The 22958-nt window shown below is 39.0% G+C and overlaps 1 protein-coding gene across 1 annotated transcript in view; it reads left to right on the top strand.

Annotated features, from left to right (window-relative positions):
• ctnna2 (catenin alpha 2) overlaps positions 1–22958 on the top strand; it is a 178538-nt gene that overhangs the window by 24404 nt on the left and 131176 nt on the right. Inside the window, exon 7 of the mRNA XM_089006737.1 lies at positions 14505–14708. Coding sequence (XP_088862863.1) covers positions 14505–14708 — 204 coding nt within the window. The remainder of the gene's footprint in view (positions 1–14504; positions 14709–22958) is intronic.

The following is a 22958-nucleotide window of genomic DNA, read 5'->3' as shown; positions in this document are numbered from 1 at the left end:
CAGGACGTGTTTGCTCCGTGCGGATCAATGTAAAGCGATGCGGCTGTTCAAAGATATTATCCATCGGTTCGCAGACTGGCCAGTAGATGGCAGTCTGGGCTTACCATTGCCAAAGTCTCCATTCTCAAGTTCACCTCCCTCTTCCTGCCTTTTCCATTTTTATCCCGCTTTCCCTTAAGTCCTTAGAAACAGAGATTTAGAGCTCGCTCGTTTTCAGCTGAGCCAAAGTGCCTGCATCATCTTGCAGTGTTTTGCAATCTGTGTGACGCTCAATCTTCTGACGCTGAGATGTATATGGAAAGCCTTGAGATGGTGATGACTTGTTTTCAGAGTTGTAGCCTGAGCTGAGAGTGACCCCAAGAGAGATCCCATCACCGCCTTGAGGAAAATCCAGTGGAATTAGCAAACCTGTATGATAACCTTGTCAGTTACTGTATGCGTGTGTTGAGCACAGTGCGGCATGCACGCGTTGGTAGATAGTTGCTCTGAGCCTGCGGCAGAAATGAAAGATGAACTGGATGGTTTTACGGTGCCTTTTATTTCCATCTGCTTGTCCTCTAGGTTTCTTGCTGTTGTAATTTCCAAACTAAAAGAGGCTGGTGTGCTTTCATGCATTTTCTTCAACCATTTGGCCGCTTTATTGTATTCTCATGCAAAACTCTCCTATATATCCTCCAGCTTTTAGCCATAATGTACAGCGGCATGCACATCCAATGTCGGCAATGGCTAACCGGATTTACATGCGTGCGCAATGCAACGTGTGCATGACGGCCAACAAACAGTGGCTTCACATGTAAATGACTTTCCGGATGCTCCATGCATCCATCTGAGCAATGACAGGTAATCGGTTCTATTAATGTCTACTGAATGTCATGGTGAGATGTTCCTTAATTTTAGCCTACCTTAAATTTACTATGAAAGAAGAAATGAGAAATGGAAGGCTTCTAGGTTCTTTTCTTATTTGTCACATATGTTTTATTTAGTTATTTTGTTTATTTTGCAAGACTTGTTTATTTGTAAATGTTCCAATGGAGCTGAGTGTGAATGCAGCAGGAATAAAAATGTAAAAGGCATAAAGGACAACCGACACCACTTTTTTTTGTTTCCTAACTGACATCAGAAAAACGTTTTATAGCATCTAAAATACTCAAAACATGCAGGATGATATTTTTAGTCAAATGCAACGCCAAGACGTCTTGCATTGCTCGAGAATCAAAACAATGGCTTCCGATTCGGAGAATATGCTTTCTTGTTACGCATCCAGTTATAAATATGATTCAAATAGTTCTGAAGAGCAAAGTATACATGTTTGCTATCGATTAAAGAAGGTCTTCCGGGTCATTTTGAGGGATCAAGACTGATGTGTAGCGACACAGAAAATGCAGAAGATGGCGCCAGAGCTCCGTTGGAAATGTGTTGATTTTTCACCTTGGAATTTTTGTCAGTGACTATCTAATAGTTGTCCCTGTGTAACTTACAACGATTCACCATTGCGTTATTTATGTGTTTTCCTTTTAATTTCGCCATCAACATGGATCAACACGAAGTTTTCAGACCAAACAAAGTACAGCAAAATGCATTGAGGTGATGCAAGGTATGTCGTTTCTCGCTCAGGGGCGTTCCTTCAGTGACGTAGAGTGAGGACCAACTCAAAAACAAGACTTCCAGAATATTCAGCGCATGTCTTAAAACGTAAAATATAGCTATATGCGGTGGGATCTTTGTAAAATACGCTCAGTAGAAGTCATTTGAAGCGATTTTACAAATTACGGACACAAGTTGTCCGGAGGCGGCGGTTGTTCTTTAAATTCCATGATATTTGCAAGGTGTTTGTAATAGAGAAATAGAACAATATGTCCAACATGCAGTGACAAATATTGTGGGAGTGGGGTTGGCTGATGGAGGGGGCTTCGAAGGGCTGTTCTGGAAAGAAGCTTTACTTCAGCCTGGTGGTAATGTTCTGGATGTTCCACAGCCTCCTGCCTGAGGGGAGCGGATTGAAGAGGTTGTGCGTGGGGTTGTTTGAGCCCTTGGTGATACAGTGAGCCCTTTTTACTACATCTGGTGGTAAATATGTCTGTGGTTGTGGTTGTTCCCTAGAATCTTTTGTTTTTCCCACATTTTGAAAAGCCTTCTATTTCATAATAATAATAATAATAACAATAATAATCATGATAATAATGATAAAAATAATAATAATAAAATAATAATACATACATAATACATAATACATAAAATAAAAATAAAAATAAAAATAAAAATAATACATTTAATTTACAAGTGCCTTTCTGAACACACTTTACAATTAAAAGAACAATACACAGAATAATAAAACCCTTAATAAAATGATAAATAATAAAATAGCTTATTAAACTAGACCATGAATACAATTTTAAACAGGTGGGCTTTGAGGCGGGATTAGAAAGTAAGAAGGGAGTCAATATTACGGATGTTGGGTAGAAGTTCCAGAGTTTGGAAGCAGAGTGGCTGAAAGCTCTCCACCCCATCGTGGTGAGATGGGCAGAGGGCATACATAGGTGTAGGGAGGATGAGGATCTGAGGGACAGAGTGGGAACGGAAATTTGAAGCAGGTCAGGCAGATTATGCTGGTACAGAGGACGCTTTCCACAATACATCTGTCGAAGCTCCTCGAGACACATCTCTCCAGCTAAACACGAGAGAAATGGGCACATCTTGAGCCGCCTTTTGCATTCAGGAAGTGTTTCAGCTCCAGGTTGAAATCCTCGGAAAGGTGTAAGCCAATCTACTTGTAGACCACTTCACCACCGCGAGGAGGTGTCTGTTCAAACCATTTCCTTGGTCTTCTTCATACAAAATGCAAATATCGTAATTTGTCCACCAGATGTTCTACCGCCTCTCTGTTCTCTGTCTCATCACATTGACCTTTTCACATTGTTCCCCTAGAAAAGGACTTTTATTATAACATTCGATGTTTTCAGTTCAAATCATATCTCTGTGACTCCCTGTGGAGTTTTGACAAAGCATTTTGCCATTACATCTGTGTTGAATCGCACACATACTCACTGCATGCGGTCGACAACTTATTCAAACTAATTGCAAAAATGTGCTCATCAGCGTTAGGTATTGTCCTCATTTCCTTTTGTTTTGTAGTCACATCAGTTTGGGGTGGAATTGCAACTTTAATGTTCATGCAGATTGAGATGAATTTATTCATTTGGTGAGAACAGGAAGACACACAGTACTTGTATGCATTGTAAATAATGCGCTAACATTCTTTTTTTTTTCTGCCTGAGGCAATCTCAGAGACAATGGAAATAGTTTTACCAATACGTGCGCTCTATTTAAAGGACAACCGACATCACTTTCATAACTGACATCAGAAAAACGTTTTATAGCATCTAAAATACCCAAAACACGCATTATGATATTTTTAGTCAAATGCAAAGCACCAATAAAAATCACACCAATGAAAAAGTGTGCTGAAACTGCAAAAAAATGGCACAAAAAAAAGGCATGAACTGAAAAAAGTGGCACGTTTCAGAAGGTCCCGCCCCCTTGTTCGTGGTGTCACGTTAAGACGTCTTGCCTTGCTCGAGAATCAAAACAATGGCTTCAGATACGGAGAACATGCTTTCTTGTTACTCATCCAGTTATGAATATGATTCAAATAGTTCTGAAGAAGAAAGCATACATGTTTGCAACCGACTAAACAATTTATTCTGTGTCATTTTGAGGCATCAGGGGGGGGGGGGATGTCGCACCCAAAAAAGGCAGAAGATGGCGACAAAGCTCCGTGTGGAAATGGGCTCAGCATTTTTGTCACAACACACAAGGAATCACCATCGCGTTATTTATGTGTTTTCCTTCTAATTTCGCCATCAACACGGATCAACACGAAGTTTTCAGACCAAACAAAGTACCCCAAAATGCATTGACGTGATCAAAGGACTGCTACAGTGTGTCCTTTCTCGGTCAGGCGGGCGTTCCTTCAGTGATGTCACGTGAGGACTTGTCACCAACTCAAAAACAAGACTTCCGGAATATTCAGCGCGAGTCTTAAAACATAAAATATAGCTACATGCCGTGGAATCTTTGTAAAATACGCTCAGTCGAAGTCATTTGAAGCAATTTTACAAATTATGGACACAACTTGTCCGGAGGCGTCGGTTGTCCTTTAAAGTACAATTTTTAGGGACTCAATGATTTATTTTTCTATATCCACCTGACACGACGGAAAATATGAGACCAGATGTTCACCCATGAAGTCACAAAACATGTGAAAATTAAAATCGAACCGCAACTAAGATGAAATAAATTTGCTAAAAAATGGGTATTGCTCCGTCACAGTTCGATTGTGTGAAAAGAATCCATGCGGCACAGGCTATCGAAGCAGCAATTGTGTGGCTGTAGCTGGCTTGTTAAAAATAATAGACTGTTCTAGAATATGTGTTGAACATGCAAGAATGAATAGACATGTGGCTATGATGGTAGGTTTAGCCGATGTGAGATTCGGTAGTTTGGAAATTAACTAATATTTTTTATTATTTCCAATACCATCAACAAAAATAATGAGGCTTGTTGTTTTTCACAATCAATTAATGCTTCTTAGAAAAAAAAGGCAGGAACATGTGATTAAGGCCCACCAAAAACAACATAGCAATTGTTCTGCATGGATTGATGCACTTGACAAATGAAAGTCGTCTGAAATGATAGAAGATGGCCAGGGGCTAAGGAAACATCTGTTTGTTTACTGTTGTTCTGTAATGATCTTTTTCTGATACAGACAGTAATGTAAGGAGTTGAGTCACTGGTGAACAAGAATCAGAGTTATATGCTAGATTTAATTGGAGCTGATCGCCTGAAGGCCAACTCTTCACCATCATCTTTTCTTTCAGCTCGATTTGTAGCTTTCAGTCAATGTTCTTCTCGATTTCGATAGATTTATCTTGCTCAGATAAACATAAACTTTATTTTCTAAGGGACCTATGCCTGTCAGTTTCAAATGACATCTATTATGTCATCTATTCATCATAAATCATCATGTGCTTGTACAATTTTTATGTATGTGGAAAACACTTGAAATCAACACAAATTATATACCAATATGTGCACTATATTTAAAGTATATATATATATATATATTCTACCCCCCCTAGATACCTCAAAATGACTCGGAAAGACTTCTTTAATCGATTGCAAACATTTATGCTTTCCTCTTCAGAACTATTTCAATCATATTCATAACTTTGCTGCTGTGAAATGTAAATTTCTCCACTGCGAGACTAATAAAGACATATCCAATCCAATAACTGGATGAGTAACAAGAAAGCATGTTCTCCGAATCTGAAGCCATTGTTTTGAATCTCGAGCAAGGCAAGACGTCTTGCTGTGACATCATGAACGTGGAGGCGGCACCTTCTGAAACTGGCCAGTTCCGGTTTCAAATTGAAGTACTTTTTAGACACTTTAAGTCATTTTTATTGGTGTTTTGCATTTGACTAAAAATATACTGCATGTTTTGGGTATTTTAGATGCTATAAAACGTTTTTCTGATGTCAGTTTGGAAACAAAAAAGTAGTGTCGGTTGTCCTTTAAGCCTCTCCACAGACGTATGGTCTTCATAAGAAATGTCACATATACAGTAGATGATAAACGTCTACCTTTCCTTTGCAATTAAATTGGCTGAGTGTATCCAACCGACATCGGTTTGCATATTCATGATTCACTTATTTGTTTGTTAACGTTTTTAGAAATGAAATGAAAACTCATTTCTATCAAGCATTTCTTTGTCACTTTGAGTGAAAACCACCCATCCCTAAAAAGCTGCCAGTGTCTCACAAGTCAAAAAATGTGGGCAACGTAGAATGTCTTGCTCTCAAATTTACTGCCAGTTTCTCTCCTCAGTGGTAGCGAGGCGTGAAGACTTAATTTTGTTAAACACTAATCCAGCGGGTTGACCGCGAAGTTCACTCAAGTGAAACTGATGAAGCGGTTCATGTAGTGCTCCCTTTCTTTAACATCTATCGGCATATCACAAAATAGAACGTTATTGATCCCACAACAGTGAAAAGTATTTTAAGATCCAAAGTGTACATGTTAGAGTAATGAAATAAATACATACATAAAATAAACAGAAGGCTTTGAATTGAAGTGAATTATTATTATTATTTTTTGTTAGCATTTTTTATCAACATTGAGGATCGCACTGTCCTTCCACAAAGTTGTATTTATGCTCAAAACTATCGCGACCTAACACACACACACACACACGCACGCACACACACACAGAGAAATCTATATTTTATTAAGAGTTATTTATTACGAGTTAGGGTACACTCTTGTTCGTCAATGTTATAAATTGCTTGAGGCGAATTAAGCAAGATAACACTTCTGACATTGAAATGGAGTTTACTCACTTGTATTCAAACACCTCTAGCCACAGGCATTTTAAAATTCACATGAAATTAAGTCATTATAATGTAGATTGTTTGAAGCACTGCATTCAATACGGTCTTTCTGTAAAAGTCGAATATATTTATATGACGCTGTTTACTTAATGCTGTTTATGCTGTTTACTTAACTTTTATAGGTTAACATTGTTTTAGTTTGTCTCAAACCAAGTGTTTTTAATGTTTTTTTTAAATAGTTGATCATGGACGAGGGGGGCAGATAGTGAAAGTGGAATTTTTTTGACGCGTTTCTCTGATATGGTTCAATACAATAGTGGTTACTTCCTCCATCCATCATCTCCATTAGGTCTCAAGGCAAACCCGGCATTTACTTTCCATGTCATCACAACCTTGGGACTCCCATGCTTGCATTTATGTGAATGTTACCGGGGTGCTTAAAGCTGAGATCCAGCATCTGCCCGAATCATTTTTATGCACAGCTTGAAGCAAGAGACATCATAACCCCACTATCACCACGCTCCACAGTACCTTCTTATTCTCTACGTCTGTGTAAGCTCTCAGTCATACAGGAGTGGTCCATCGATGAAAAGGTTTCTTCAGCCATCATCTGTACTTCTTTGAAGGTGTCGGACATTTCGCTTCTTATCCAAGAAACTTTGTCAGCAAACTAAAGTCTTACTGGTAGTTTAATTAAGGATTTAGCTGTTTTATGAAAATCACTTCTTTTACTCCCCTTTCAAACCATCTATGTTCTTTCGCTAAGATTTTAACCTCATTGTCGTCAAATGAGTGGTTGCTAGCTTTTAGGTGCTTATGTACTGCCGATTGAGGCCCACTAGTATTATCCCTGCGATGCCGATAACGTCTTTTTTTGATAATTTGTTTAGTCTCCCCAATGTGCTGCTCTTCACAATTTTCATTCTTACATTTTTTTTCATTCTTACTCTCTACTTATGAGAATGTAGTAAGATAAGGCCTGGAATTTCATACCAGTGCACAGGCGAACAGTGTCGGTGGTATACTGGGCTGCTTTCCCCATCCATTTCAGTGAGACCTTTTTTCATGCCAGACACATTGTCTTTTAATCTGTGTGTAATAAAGTCACTGTCAGAAGAGTAACAGTAAAAATAATCTGGACTATTTTAAAGAACAAAAATAGTGTGGCTCATTTTCATATGGGCATAGTGCTGTACTGCATTTATTTAGTGTGATGCCCACATAGCTGATATTTCACATATCCTCATTGTCATGGATTTTTTTTGACCACAACAAACTCCAAAAGTGAAAAGCACACTTGCATCAGCTAACTGAAAATCTGTCAATACAGTACATGATGTACACGCAAACGGAAAAAGTTTGCACTCACAATAGTACGTGGCGTACAGAAAAGCGAGGAAGGGTGAATAAGTGGTTAACACATCTGCCTCACAGCACTACATGGCAAGATGCTGCACTGGCAAATATTGGACCACAAAAAAACAGACTTATTGTAATGGACAATAAAACTGAGTTTAATGAAGAAAGGGAGAATGTGGCTCATAAAATACCATATTGCTGGTAGCAATGAAAAAAGAGCATGTAAAAGATTAACACTACTCTATTGGTAAATGCAGAAAAAACAATCAGTAAAACTCAACACAATGATTACTAAGAGATTCACGTCAACTGCTTTTTCCTCTAACAAACTGATAACATTGTGTTGCTGCAAATTGAAACTAATAACTGATGTTTTTTTTGTAAACTCCTCACTATCCATACATTGAAACATGCATATGTAGGTATGTCATTATCTTATTCCTCAAGACCGTTTGTGTGAATAGTGGTAATGACTTGGTAAATGGTCGTATCTGTTTAACGGTTACGAGCTGAAACGATATGCAAACTGTAAATAATATGCATAACAATATGTGAATGCATAATTTCAGATATCACTCTGAATCAAATGATGCCATTTTTCTGTCACGGTGCAAATTTAAAATTCATATTAATTAAACACCTTTTATTTCACCAGTGAATTAACGTGGAGAAATGGTGCCCACTCACATACCCCATAAAGCCCTCATACTGCAAGTCTGAATGCGTTTGAAACCACAGTGCCACAATACAGGTAGCCTCTTCACTTGAAACAAGGAATAATAATCGTGACTTGCCTTCTCACAATTTGTAGGATTGTCTGTGTGATGCCAGAAAGATGGAGATGGACTTGAAACAGCCAATGGAAGCATGGTGCATCTTTATCCACTTAATAGCACATAACGTCTTGTCAAGGAATGTCCTTTCTCAAATTGTAAGCATAAAAATGACCTTCCTCATGTGCTTAGCACAATGAAGCAATACATAAAATCCTTCTTGAAGACAAGCAAGTGTCCGCAGCAGGAGAAACATCTTTTCTCCTTTAACACACAGTTCCGGCTTTTTGATTCACATTTTATCTGGACTCACCATTGCGATGAACATAGGTCGTAGGTAGCCTTTAAGGGCTACATGAGCAGCCCACAGGCCTTTTCTCGGTATTGTGTCCTGCTTTATCCAGTTGGAGGATTCATGGCTTGCAGATGAGACCTCAAGAGTGACCCTTTCAACTTTTTTTTACCTATAAATATATATAACTCTGGAGATGCAATTTGAAAACTCCTTCATTTTTTCCGTGTAGTGTAAACCACTAGAAATGGACTCTGTCACGCTGAGTCAGATAACGGGACTTGTGATGTTCCATTTCCACTTTTGCGACAGCTATTACTTGGAGGTCAACAGGTGGCAGACAGGTATCAATAATTTGCCTTCCCATAGTCGCGGCCTCAGCTGTGAAGTCAACTGCTGTGCCTCAGACAATTTTAACATAGCTATCGCAATTCTCACGCAAGGTGAGACATCCTTCATCTGTTGCAGCCTCTCAGAAGTTTCCATGGATGAACACATCTTTGTTCTTTAAAGTGTGAGTGTGTGGCCTTTTAAGTACTTGTGCTCAACTGTCCAGAGCAATGGAGAGTGTGGAAAAGAGGTGAATACGCGTGTCCAGACTGGCTGGAGAAAAATATCAGGTGTGATGTGTGATAGAAGGGTTTCAGCTAGGATGAAAGAAAAGGTGTATAAAACGGTGGTAAGTCCAGCCATGATGTTTAGACTGGAGACAGTGCCATTGAAGAAAAAAACAGGAAGCAGAGCTGGAGGCAGCAGACATGAAGATGTTGAGGTTTTCTTTGGGAGTGACCAGGTTGGATAGGATCAGGAATGAATGCTTGAGAGAGCCTTGAACTGACTGGCAGTAGACCGGGAGGAAGACCAAAGAGGAGGTTTGTCAAAGAGGACATAAAGATAGCTGGTGTGAGAGAAGAGGATGCACAAAAGCGGGTTAGATGGAGGACACTGACTCGCTGGGGCGACCCCTGAAGGGAAAAGCCGAAAGGAAAAGAAGATTTGGCCTTTTGTAACAGTCAATCCAAAAGAAAAGGCCCACCAATGTAGGAGAAACCATGATAGCCAAATCCCCCAATGTACTGGTTAGCCTACAACATAATATTATTAGTTAAAAAAGAAAACAAAAATACAATATCGATGAAAAGGTTTCTTCAGCTGTCATCTTGACTTCTTTGAAGTTGTCGGACGTTTCGCTTCTTATGCAAGAGGCTTCGTCAGCGAAGTAAAATTAGCTGGTAGTTCTGGCCCTATATATATATATATATCCCTACTGTCCATCGGTGGCGGTGCCAATACAACATACATTCAACATAACTAACCACACTGTAAAGTGTCCTTGATGGTTTTGAAAGGCGCTTATAAATGAAATGTATTATTATTATTATTATTATTATTATTATTATGATCTTTAAACTTGGCTTAAATCCTTACGATCACTCTTTCTCATTGGCCTTAATGGCTCCAGCTGCTGCGGATGTGATGATACATTCCATCCCATTTTCACTTAACCCTCATACTTTTGACTACTTGCAATAGATCAAATGGTCAAAGGTGCTATCACCTTGATATTTGAGAATGTCTTTTGCAGTCTACCTCCCGCTCACCTTTAAGCGAGACACACCAAATATTTCCATCCATGACTTTCTGGTTCACAATCCCAGTGTCGAATCAACTTTAGTGGGCAACTGTCATCCTTAAGGTTGGAGTCACTAATGTGGTGCCCCCTGCAAGGACCACATCAGCAGCAGAGTCTCCCACCTGTCCCAAAAAAGAGAGGGAGAGAGAGATGAGAGAGAGAGTTAGTTTACCCTCTTTGATTCTGCATTTTTATCAACTGTTTTATACATGAGCACCAAGTTGTTATTGCAGCATTTCACGAGTAAAAACTATACTTTCGTGCATCAGAGCTTGTCAAGTGCTTATAAACAAACACTGAGGGGAAAATGCACTTTTGACTTCTATTTCAATATGTGTAAGTCTTTGAAATCTTTGAAAACAGTGTTTTTGTCAGGGGTAAGTGTTTATTTCTTTTGCAAATACAAACATGAAAAATGAGATATCTTGCAGAGCTAACCCACGGGAAGGCTTTTGCCGAGCACAAATAAGAATGTCACGTGGCTAAATATACATTCAGTTTCTCAGTCAAAGTTGTAAGTGGATTTCTTGCAGTTGTATTATGCATCATGCCATGAAGAAGCATAATCTACGGGAGTTATTTCATATGTATGATAACCATGTATTTGCTCTGAGAGCAGTTAGCACAACGGGGCACACACTCAGTATTTTAGGACAACAACGTTTTTATTTTAAATACCAACGGAGTTTCCTCTTACTAATTAATGCTGTTCTCTTTGCTCTAGTGTCATCGTCTGTCTGTTTTAATCATTCAAGAATGCTTTACATTTTTATTTTAAGGGGGGTATTTGCGTTGTATGTTTACTCCTCAGAGGAAAGTGACTTGTATTTCATTCTACATGCTTATAGTAGGTTCATGCACAGCTTGTAGCCACTTCATGCTTCGTGTAACTCTCCGTTACTGTATTCTTTTATTTATAAATGCTCTTTTGATGTTGCATCGATCGTTCAAAAAAATTATTTCCTGTAGCAATTTTCTGACAAAATCTGTCATTGTGTCCCTTAAAGGACAACCAACGCCTCCGGACAAGTTGTGTATGGACACAATTTGTAAAATCGCTTCAAATAACTTCTACTGAGCGTATTAAACAAAGATTCCACCCCATAAAGCTATATTTTACATCTTAAGACTCGCACTGAATATTCAGGAAGTCTTGTTTTTGAGTTGGTGACGACCCCTGACGTCACGTCACGGAAGGAACACCCCTGACCGAGAAAGGACACACTGTAGCAATCCTTTCATCACGTCAATGCATTTTGTGGTACTTTGTTTGGTCTGAAAACTTTGTGTTGATCCGTGTTGATGGCGAAATTAGAAGGAAAACACATAAATAACGCAATGGTGATTCATTGTGTGTTGCGCCAAGACAAGTATTTGATATTCGCTGACACAAATTCCAAGCAGACACATCAACCCATTTCCAACGGAGCTCTGGCGCCATCTTCTGCATTTTCTGGGACGCTACACATCAGTCTTAATGCCTCAAAATGACCCGGAAGGACTTCTTTAATCGATTGCAAACATTTATGCTTTCCTCTTCAGAACTATTTAACTCATATTTATAAGTGGATGAGTAACAAGAAAACATCTCTCCGAATCTGAAGCCATTGTTTTTATTCTCCAGCAATGCAAGACGTCTTGGCGGGACTTTCTGAAAATGCCCAATTCGCAGATCAATTTTTTGCAGATTTAGCACACTTTAAGTCATTTTTATTGGTGTTTTGCATTTGACTAAAAATATCAGCCTGCGTGTTTTGGGTATTTTAGATGCTATAAAACGTTTTTCTGATGTCAGTAAGGAAAAAAAAATGGTGTCGGTTGTCCTTTAAAATGTACTTTCCTTTCTTCCTAATTGTTTGTCTCTAGTGCTATTTCAAATTATATTAAAAGGCTCACACGAAGAATCAGTGATGAGACTGGGTCTATCCACCCTTATCCATTCTCCTTATTTGGTCTAGTAAGCGGGCCTTTTCAAAGACATGACTTTCATTGAATGACAATTATATTTGTATAGCAAACAGAAGCTACTATTCTACCGACTGTCAAATGATACACTCATACAATATTGAGAACTCAGAATGATGACTGAGACCAATTTGTATTATAAACTCTGAGGCAGGCACATTTGAAGTATCTTGTAGATGTAAGTAATTGCATCTTTTATGTAAAGAAGCAATTCCTTCATTTTTCGCGTTACATTTAATTCTGCTCTCCCAGCTTTTTCATCAGGAAGTGTGTGTTATTTTTTTCTGTGTGGCACTGACAAAACACCTGGTTGTTGTTGGACTAATGGAGTGTCGACTTTGCATATGCATACATTTTCAGTTTGAATAGTGTTACAACAAAAGTGTCAATTTTGTTTCTTTACAAATGTATTAATGTACAGTGAAGCCCCGCAAGTTATAGGAACCAAGCCAGACCTCCAAATGTGACTCTCTGCGAATCATTGACACTCCATCTCCCAAAAATGATAATGCGTATTAACAATGATGCTATAATTGTCAATCAGACTTTGGACCACAGCAATTAAAACTAATATCCATTCACACCACTTTTCACACCATTCCACTTTTGGACTTCCGGCAAAGGTTCCAAAAGTAAGAGTATTCAAAAGTTAAGTTCATTTTTATCCTCTCCAAGCATCAGGCTGAAGGCTGTACCTATACGGATACGGATGTTACTCAAGAAGTGGTTTAGCGGGTCATTTGCTGTTTGATTGTGCGGAGTGCTGATCTGAGTGTGTGTGTGTGTGTGTGTGTGTGTGTGTGTGTGTGTGTGTGTGTGTGTGTGTGTGTGTGTGTGTGTGTGTGTGTGTGTGTGTGTGTGTGTGCGCATGTGTGCTGTGTGCGTGTGTGAATGTGCGTGTGTCACTGCTGTGTGTGTGTGTGTGTGTGTGTGTGTGTGCGTGTGTGTGTGTGTGTGTGTGTGTGTGTGCGTGTCTGTGTGCACACGCGGAAGGTGAGAGGGGGATTTTTCAGTTTTGAAATGCTACCAAGATTGAAATGTCCACCTGAGTCCATGTCCAAAGCCACCTCCCTCTCTTAGATTCACAATACTTCCCTTTATGAAAACGGCAAAGTCACCTTCAGCTGCAACCTTGGTAAGGGGACCTAACGTCCCTCACCATGAAGTGGTAGTTTTCAGGTTTTATTTATTTTGGAATGTACACTTCAAAAATGAATAATAGTAAAGAGTGATAATAATAATCATCACAAAGAAGTGATAAACCAGTTGTGTTGGACTGTTGCCTCTAATTTTGACTATTCGGTATCCTTCCAGATAGAGTTGGCCTCTCCACTTCTCTAAGGCAGCTTTGACTAAAGGGTCACACTTGTTTTGTCTCTCGCTTTGCCCAGTTCTTTCTTTTTAACTTTTTTTTTTGATAACCTGAGGTGGATCATCCGTCATAGATTAAGCGGAGCTCGTGTACCCCAAGGAAAAACGTGCTTGACACCTCATTGGTCACATCTACCATCACTGGGTGGTTGTTTTTCCTCTTATGTGTTGACCATTGTAGTTATGTTCTAATAGCAGGTTTATATTGACATTAAAAAAAAAATGGAAAGTCACAACCACCCCTTGTGTTGTATAGGCCTCCAAATGTGTGAGAATATCAAATATTAATAAATCTTGCTGTTAAGTCATGCTTGAGATGCTCCAAAATGCATTGGAAATTCGCCTTCTGCATTAAACGCACTTTTATTGATCATGGCATTAAACACGCCACATTGTGGAGGGGGCCATGAGTAATATCATTTCATGGTTTTCTGATGGAGAAGAACTCAAGCCACTGCCAATTACCTTGAAAACCTCCTAGCTGTTCTCAATCTTTCTTGCCCAAGCATTCTGAATGCCATCTGATAATTGGCACCTGGCATCATGCTTGAATAACAAAGGCATCAGGCCCTGTGGGAATGTTCTCAGTATGCCTTCATGTTATTTTCTTCTTTACAGCTTTTATTCTTCAAGTCCTCTGTGTATTAGTTGACGCACTGCTCGCGGTTCATTTAATCATCAAAAAGAATACTCTTCAATCTTCACTCTCTTTGCTTTGACAGAACAAGATAATCCTGGACCCTTTGACATTTAGCGAGGCTCGTTTCCGGCCTTCTCTTGAGGAGCGCTTGGAGAGCATCATCAGTGGTGCCGCATTAATGGCAGACTCTTCGTGCACACGCGATGACCGACGTGAACGTATTGTGGCTGAGTGCAATGCTGTTCGACAGGCCCTTCAAGACTTGCTGAGCGAGTACATGAACAATGTAAGTGTTGTCAGATTTCATTCCCATTCCCATTATATCCATGATGCGATACCATTCTGTCATCACAGCTTGACATGGCACATAATTTCTTGTCTGATTTAGAAATTCAACCTATGCAATTGCATTTCTGGTATGTGCGGAAGGCCAAATGCGTACAAGTCTAACACCAACCTACTTCACTTAGTCTTCATTCAAAACATTTTACTGTGCTCAATGAAATAGTCAATAGATAGAGACAGAGTGTGTTCAAATGTAGTCTCACCGGATGGAAACACAATTCCCCTCTTTGTATTGACTCAATATTGGACAAGGTTCCTTTTTCACCATCTGTAAATGGATTCAAAGACTCACAGGCTGAAATGTACAAAAGTAGCGTGGTCCTTTGGAAATGAGTCGAAATAAGGGGTGGGTGTATACAAAAGACAGATATGATTAGTTTAAAGTTCCAATGCCTTGCTTGCTGAAGTAAAGCAGCACAGGTGTTAATTATGTGCTCTGTGGAGTTTCTCAAGTCACCACTTTTATATTCTCAAGCCAAAATCTTTGACGAAGCTGTTCATGGACACATTGTTTTACCTTAGGAATCCTTGCAATGGTGTGCAAACCCGCATCACACAAAAAAGGTTATTATACATCAAAAATGTTAACATTGCTGCTGGATTCCTTCAGTATGTAGAACACACAAGGAATTTGTCTCCAGTGGATATGCTGCACCAGTATCATCATATAAAAATTGCAAAGAGGCACTGTCCAGTTGTATTTGGGTTACCGTATAGAGCATTAATGGGTTGGAGGAAGAAGCTGTTTTAATGTCTGGTGGATTTGATGGGATTAATCACATCCCATGAACAGGAACATGCAGTTGATCAACTGCTCCATTTCTTTGTACTATGAATATCATGCTAGTAGTCGTGCTAATTACAATCATAATTATGCTTGATGGTAAACAAGCTTGGCAACATTACAGGAGGTTATGAATGTTATTAAAAAATGTAAGCAACTGCTTCTGATTTAATTTTTTTTGTGCTGCTTCGCATCCAAAGGAAGTTTTTTTTTTTATGTAGGAAGCTTGAACCAAAGCACAAGGTTAATCAATGTGGTCGCTAGCCATTATTTAGTTTCAAGTGACAGGAGAATGTCCATACCTGTCTTAGCTGCTGGTGATCTGTGATTGGTGACAGCCTGCCCGGCTCCCTGGCTGGTGCTGAATCATCAGGAGCAGCTGATTTAGTTACGGCAGCTCAGACAGGGCCAATCTATCAATTGATCTAGGGTGTAATGCATTACCAGGCTGGGTCAAGGGAGCTTGGGCAGAATATAGCCATAGCCAGAAGTCACGGTAGGTAAAATGGGCAACGGCAGTGCCGATAAAGGATTTAGGGAGTGTGATAGTGAGCACACTCATCTCAAACACGGGTGGGGCGGTAGGCTGATCATTACAAGGAGACGGACAGTGTTATTTTTTTTTTCCCCTCCGTGGAAGTCACCACGCAGAATGCTCAATCAGCAATTGAACCGACTTACTCCATACAGTCACATTATGTGTTGTTGTGCATTTGTGCTTGCCTCCACAAGAAGCCGAGTCAGAAAATTTGCGATTCGTGACGACATAAATGAGGGCTTCAAGTGAGACAAAGTTGTGGAGTAAATGCTTGGCCATATCCAAATGATTGCTTCGCTGACCTCAAGTGTTCTAAAAACACAAATGCTTCATAGACCATCTTTAAACCGTTAAAAGTACTCTTCCACTATCGGTGAACTCACAATTTCTACACTTTAAAATTGTTTTACCATTGAAATATCTCTTTTTTTGTTTCAATTTAAACAAAGGGCGGCAGCTTTTGTCTGGCACAAAGGCAATGGCCCAATTTTATTTCTATAACCACAATTTTTATTTTATTTTGTTATGCTTAGAATATCTTGTTTTCTATCCTTCCACCCCAACCCAATCCCTCTTCAATTGCTGCTGTGGACTGCAAATTTCCCCATTGCGGGACGAATAAAGGTATTCTGATTCTGATTCTGATTCTGAATAAGAAGGAAACAATTAATTGCCATCATAAATGGCAGTCAGTGTTGCAGTATCAACACTGCAGTTTAGAGCTCAATAATCAACAATCCTCGACAAAGACAAGTGGATGACTATTGTACTAAACTTAAACACAAAGCAAGCCCAGAATAGTCATACAATCAAGTACAGTGCTGAAAAATCGTGATGTCATATTTTAATGTACAGTAAAGTCTCGTTATATCGATATCGGATATATCGATAGTCCCGGTTATATCGATACTATTTCTATGCACGCACGGAGAAAATTACATGCAAACAGGGTCGGATATATCGATAGTCCCGGTTATATCGATATTTTTTCGGACTCCCTTGAGTATCGATATAACGAGACTTTACTGTATTTAATACACATAATTTAAGGTACAGTAGATTACATCACATTCTATCATCTCTACCTGCACTTTAATTTTAATATATTTTTACTTTTTTAGAGGATGGGTGACGCTCCATTTACTGTGTTTTAGTAACAACAACAATGTGTATTAGTCCAACACATTGATACTGGTGGTAGGGTGGTGTCTGTTTTATTCAGTTTTTTTTTTATGACACTTTGAGTCTTTTTTTAGTTTTATCCTTTATGTAACTCGACAAAATACATCTGTGTAAGCTCTGTCGTACAGGAGTGGTCCATTGATGAAAAGGTTTCTTCAGCCGTCATCTGTACTTCTTTGAAAGAAGTACTTCAAAGAAGTACAGATGACGGAAATACAGTAATGCAAATGCAGTAATCTTGAAGGGAGGATTTTCCAATGTAGCGGAATAAACTTTTTGTGAACTCCAAAAAACTTCCAAAATTAGATGAACACAATGTTTCAAATGGAGGCCTGCCACTGTTTTGGCTGTGATCAGCAGGCTGACAACTGAGACCCAATAAGGATGATACACCTACAGATTGAGAAGTCGCCAAACTCCACTTCAGCATTGCCAGGCAATTTATGCAGGCAGTTTGCTCCTTTATTAAACTGGAAAACAAAATAAGGACATGATGTTGAGCACAATATCAATACATCAATAACATTAATATGTTTTTAAAATGCAATTGTTTTTTTCTTCTTCTATGTACTATAGTTTATCTACTTTTGCCATCTTACTCCCCATGGACTTTAGTGGATATTCTCCAATTCATAGTGATAAAGCCCAATTTAATGTACAATAACGTGAAACTTCTCTCATCGCATTTCCAAGTTGCTTGCCGAACATTGTCCCTTATAATTAAGTCTTACTAACAAACAAGAAACCCAATGCTTTGTTGTGATTGGGAGCACACCTATATCAGAACACCTGAACACCAAGACATCATAATGTACGATTCAGGTGAAATGAGACTTTAATTGGGTTTAAAGGTCATCCTGTAACGTATTAATGCAATAAAAGCTTTCAGATCTGGCAACTCTATTGCATTACCATGCTACCAGCTCTTCTACTGTGGCCCTCCTGACTCTCAGCAATGCCAATTCCCTTCAAGGGCTTGCTGCTTTGAGTAGCGCAAACGTGATTGACATTGATAGCTTGATCAAACTATAGAATCAACTCTAATATCATTAAGTGGGCAGACATGCAAGCTAAGACCTGGGATTTAACTGCATTAACTCCTACATATGTTAGAGTTATGGATCCAAAGAGAATGCAGGCCGCAATTCAGAGAATTAGTGTTCACATTTAAATCTTTGCTTTGATGTCCTTGTACTACCTTAGCAGGCTTTTCTGCTCCATTATACTGCATGTTTGTAGATGTTTTTGCAAGTGGTAAAGGCCAATCTTGACAACATTTTTGGTACTTGACAATGGAACCATAACCTCAAAAGTAGTGCATCTGACCAGGAGATTTTTATTATGATTGGTTTATTATTTTTTTGCTCCCAATCAAAAAGATAAACCATCCATCCATCCATCCATTAATCCAGCCATTTTATAATCCATTCATCTTCACAGGGTTCGCGGGTATGCTGTATCCCACAGTATCCCTGTTCTTTTCATGCTAACCAATACAACAAGGAGCAAAACTTGGAATATGTACTGTATTTTCCGGAGCATACGGCGCACCAAATTATAAAGCGCACCTTTAATAAATGTCATATCTTAAAAAATGTTCCATATATAAGGCGTACTGGATTCTAAAGTTCATGGACATCTTTAAAAAACTGTTAGGCGTGTCTCATAGTGCGCAAAATACAGTACAATCAATTACTGCTTTTCTCATTGCAAATGGAATACTTTGAACACATATTCAACACCGTGATTGAAATACAACATGCACATGAATACCGTCCCTTTTTAAGACCTTACATTGAAATAACTCATTCACTCGGTCACTTAGTCGGTCACTCAGTCAGTCACTCACTCACTCACTCACTCACTCACTCACTCACTCACTCACTCACTCACTCACTCACTCACTCACTCACTCACTCACTCACTCACTCACTCACTCACTCACTCACTCACTCACTCACTCATTCCAACTTTGCAAACCAAATTAAATTCCGTTCCATACTTCTTATTCACAGCAGAGCAAAGTCATCTATGTGTTTGTGAATAAATCAATTACTATGATAAGCATAGATAAAATAAATACGGAATACATTAGCGAGGCCTCTGGGTGATGGATCCCTGTACTCTTGTGAATATATGAGTGATTGTGTCACAAGAGCATCAGTGGAAGCTGTGATATTTGAGAAGGCTTCCGATCCAAATGACCTTTAACAGGAATAGCTTGTTGTTGTGTCAAATTACAATTGCAGTTCAGATCTTGCATGCTCCTTTGGAATTAATTATTGATTTTTGTTTGTGTTATATACCAAAAGGGTGATTTTATGCGTGGTCTGTGTTGATTAACATCTCTAAGAAATTGCAGTATATCATGCTTCACTGGCGTGATCACAAATTGACATACACCCATAGTAATATAGAAAATGGTTATATAAAGTACCAACATTTGAAGGACAACCGACGTCTCCGGACAGGTTGTGTCCATAATTTGTAAAATCGCTTCAAATGACTTCTACTAAGTGTATTTTACAAAGATTCCACCGCATATAGCTATATTTTACGTTTTAAGACTTGATTCCTAACTGACATCAGAAAAACGTTTTATAGCATCTAAAATACCCAAAACATGCAGTATGATATTTTTAGTCGAATGCAAAACACCAATAAAAATGACTTAGTGTCTAAAAAGTACTTCAATTTGAAACCTGAAGTGGCCAGTTTCAGAAGGTTCCGCCCCCTTGTTCGTGGTGTCACGCCAAGACGTCTTGCCTTGCTCGAGAATCAAAACAATAGCTTCAGATTCGGAGAATATGCTTTATTGTTACTCATTCAGTTATGAATATGATTCAAATAGTTCTGAAGAGGAAAGCATACATGTTTGCAATCGATTAAAGAATTTATTCCCTGTCATTTTGAGGTATCTGGGAGGGAAATGTAGCACCCAAAAGAGGCAGAAGATGGCGACAAAGTCCGTGGAAACAGGCTGATTAATTCCTTACAATCTTTGTCAGCGAATACCAAATAGATGCTCGGTGCAACACACAAGGATTCACCATCACGTTTTCCTTCTAATTTCGCCATCAGCACGGATCAACACGAAGTTTTCAGACCAAACTAAGTACCGCAAAATGCATTGACGTGAATGAAAGGACTACTACAATGTGTCCTTTCTCTGTCAGTGGCGATCCTTCAGTGACGTGACGTCAGGACTCGTCACCAAGTCAAAAACAAGACTTCCTGAATATTCAGTGCAAGTCTCAAAGCGTAAAATATAGCAATATGCGGTGGGATCTTTGTAAAATACGCTCAGTAGAAGTCATTTGAAGCAATTTTACAAATTATGGACACAACTTGTCTGAAGGCGTCGGTTGTCCTTTAAATAACATGCCTCTGGAATCATCAGCCTGACAAGTGAAATGTGAATTGTCTGCTTGTACTTTGGAATATACCTACTGCAGAATCAATTATATTCCAAAATGAATGTAGCGTATTATATTTCTTCTCTTAATACTGTTCTCATGCCTTCTCGCGCCCCTCCTTACGCAGCCGTGCAACATGCTGTTTCAGTGATCCAACGTGTCAGTGCTCAGGCAGTGGGACATAAATTATTCTGCCCTGTAGGCACATGAGTTACAGTGCATATGGTGAAGATCGGATTAGGTTAAGTGAACCATACGAGGGAATGTTTGCCCTTGCATAAATGTATACTAGATAAGTTTAATATTTTACATTTGAAGCTTTTACCTGCTTAGACCAGTTGATAAAATGAAATGGAAAAAAAAGGGCTTGTGCATTTTGCTTATTGGCTAATTTGTGTTCTCACGGTTTCAGATTTCGATGGACTAACAAGCGAAATGACATGAATGAGAGGATACTGTCAAATACGTAAATCTGATTTGATCGGCGCTAGTAGGCAAGGTGACAGACAATCCATTGCACATGATAGCGCACATGATAGCGCAATATTAATAGTGTTTCAAAAAGTAAAGGTGTGAGAATCAAGGAGGTGGTAGCCTGTAATTAACTATTCCCTTCCAATCATTATGTCTTAGCTTTGCCTCAAGGTTAGTACAAATATCAGTTCATATATATCCGGTTCTCTGATCTCCAACTTCAAAACTTCCGTGGGTGAACTTAGATGTGCCGCATATGACATATTGCTCATTCACGGAAAGCGGAACCTTTCTGATGAAGTTGTAGTGGACATCAAATTGTTCTGACCGGATCACTGTAGACATATCGGACATATCTAAATCTATGGCACTGTCTCGGAGTAGTTCCGAGAACATGAGGAAGCTAGAACCAGTTTGCTTTTACATTTGAAGGAAACAACTATTGTTCTCATTTTTATGAAATTAACTAGTCATATATTTTACTCAGAAAATGCATATGGCGCAAGTATGATATACCTCAGACTTTCCTGTATGAACAAAACATGCTGCTCCTCCATCTCTCTCTTGTCAATGTGATTATGTCTGCATGACAAAACAGTTATCTTACAAATGTTGATTAAATAGATATTAAAAGGAGTGCATTTCATCTATACATACTTTTTTAAATAATAAATGGCCCATCATTTGCTTTCTTGAGTAGCTCTAAGAGCAACTGTCAGGGACATTACATCACATTCCGTGCTATAGTGGCGAGAGTCAAAACGAGACTATGCACAAAGGCAAAGCAAAACATCAGAGATTGAGAGTCCAAGTGGATACTACACTGCTGAACCAACATGAATAGACTCGGGGGGCCGGGGCAAATCTAGGGGCAAAGTGCGTCAAAAATATACATAAAAATAGGGCTTAGGGAAATCGGCTCTTCGTCTAACCTTCCTTGAGGCCAGTGCAGTAAGGGAAACGATACAATTAAGGTCTATAAGAGCGTTGTCCTCAAATAAGCTCCCGAAGGGGAATGACTCAACTCTTGGCTTCTCAGGATAGTGGCCACTCATGGCCCTTAAACACATCCCATGCAAGCCTCATCAAGTCTCATTTACTTATCTCATTAATTGTAGCTATCTTAATGAGCAACCCTGAAAATTGAATTGTGAAATTAAAAATTGTAGTTATTTGCTTGTAGGATATACTGAGGACTCCATAGTCCTTCAAGAATGGACTGGCAGAGTTGGCCAAATCTGCAACAAAGCAAAATCATTCTTTACTTTTGAGGGGGGGGGGGGATTAAACCAGGGCTTGTTTTTTTTGTGATCTGTCATTTTGTGTAACTAAAGCTCAACAGTACTGTACGTGTCTGTGTCGCTTCGGCCGTCCTATCCATCAGCCACATCTGTACTTTTCAAAATTCTGGCCTTCACTCTAACAGTCAAGACAGCCAGTTAATCACTTGGTGAGTCATAGACGGGTAGAAATAGTCAAATGAATCAAAACTCTTTAAATTAAGTAAGACTTCACATCAAATAAAGCACATTTAACAAGTGATCAGATTCACAGTTGTGGCGAATACCATCACACACTCATGCTCATAGCAAGCTATGCAGTTTTGTTTACATGGGGGTTCAAATATATTTGCGCAGTGTCTTGCTGAGAAATGAATGAATTGACGGAATTGTATTCAGTTTTTTCACATTTTGCAACACTGAGGGAAAAGGATAATCTATTGCTGTTAAATTATTTCCCAAAATTGTTGAGACTACTTTCATAATAGTGTACACGAATTGCTATTTTGTCCAGCAC

This window comes from Hippocampus bargibanti, linkage group LG10 (assembly GCF_051943395.1).
Source record: "Hippocampus bargibanti isolate YZ-2025 linkage group LG10, ASM5194339v1, whole genome shotgun sequence".
In the NCBI taxonomy this organism is placed as follows: Eukaryota; Metazoa; Chordata; class Actinopteri; order Syngnathiformes; family Syngnathidae; genus Hippocampus; species Hippocampus bargibanti.
The sequence above is the reverse complement of the archived record's forward strand: the minus strand, read 5'-3'. Positions and strand labels throughout refer to the sequence as shown.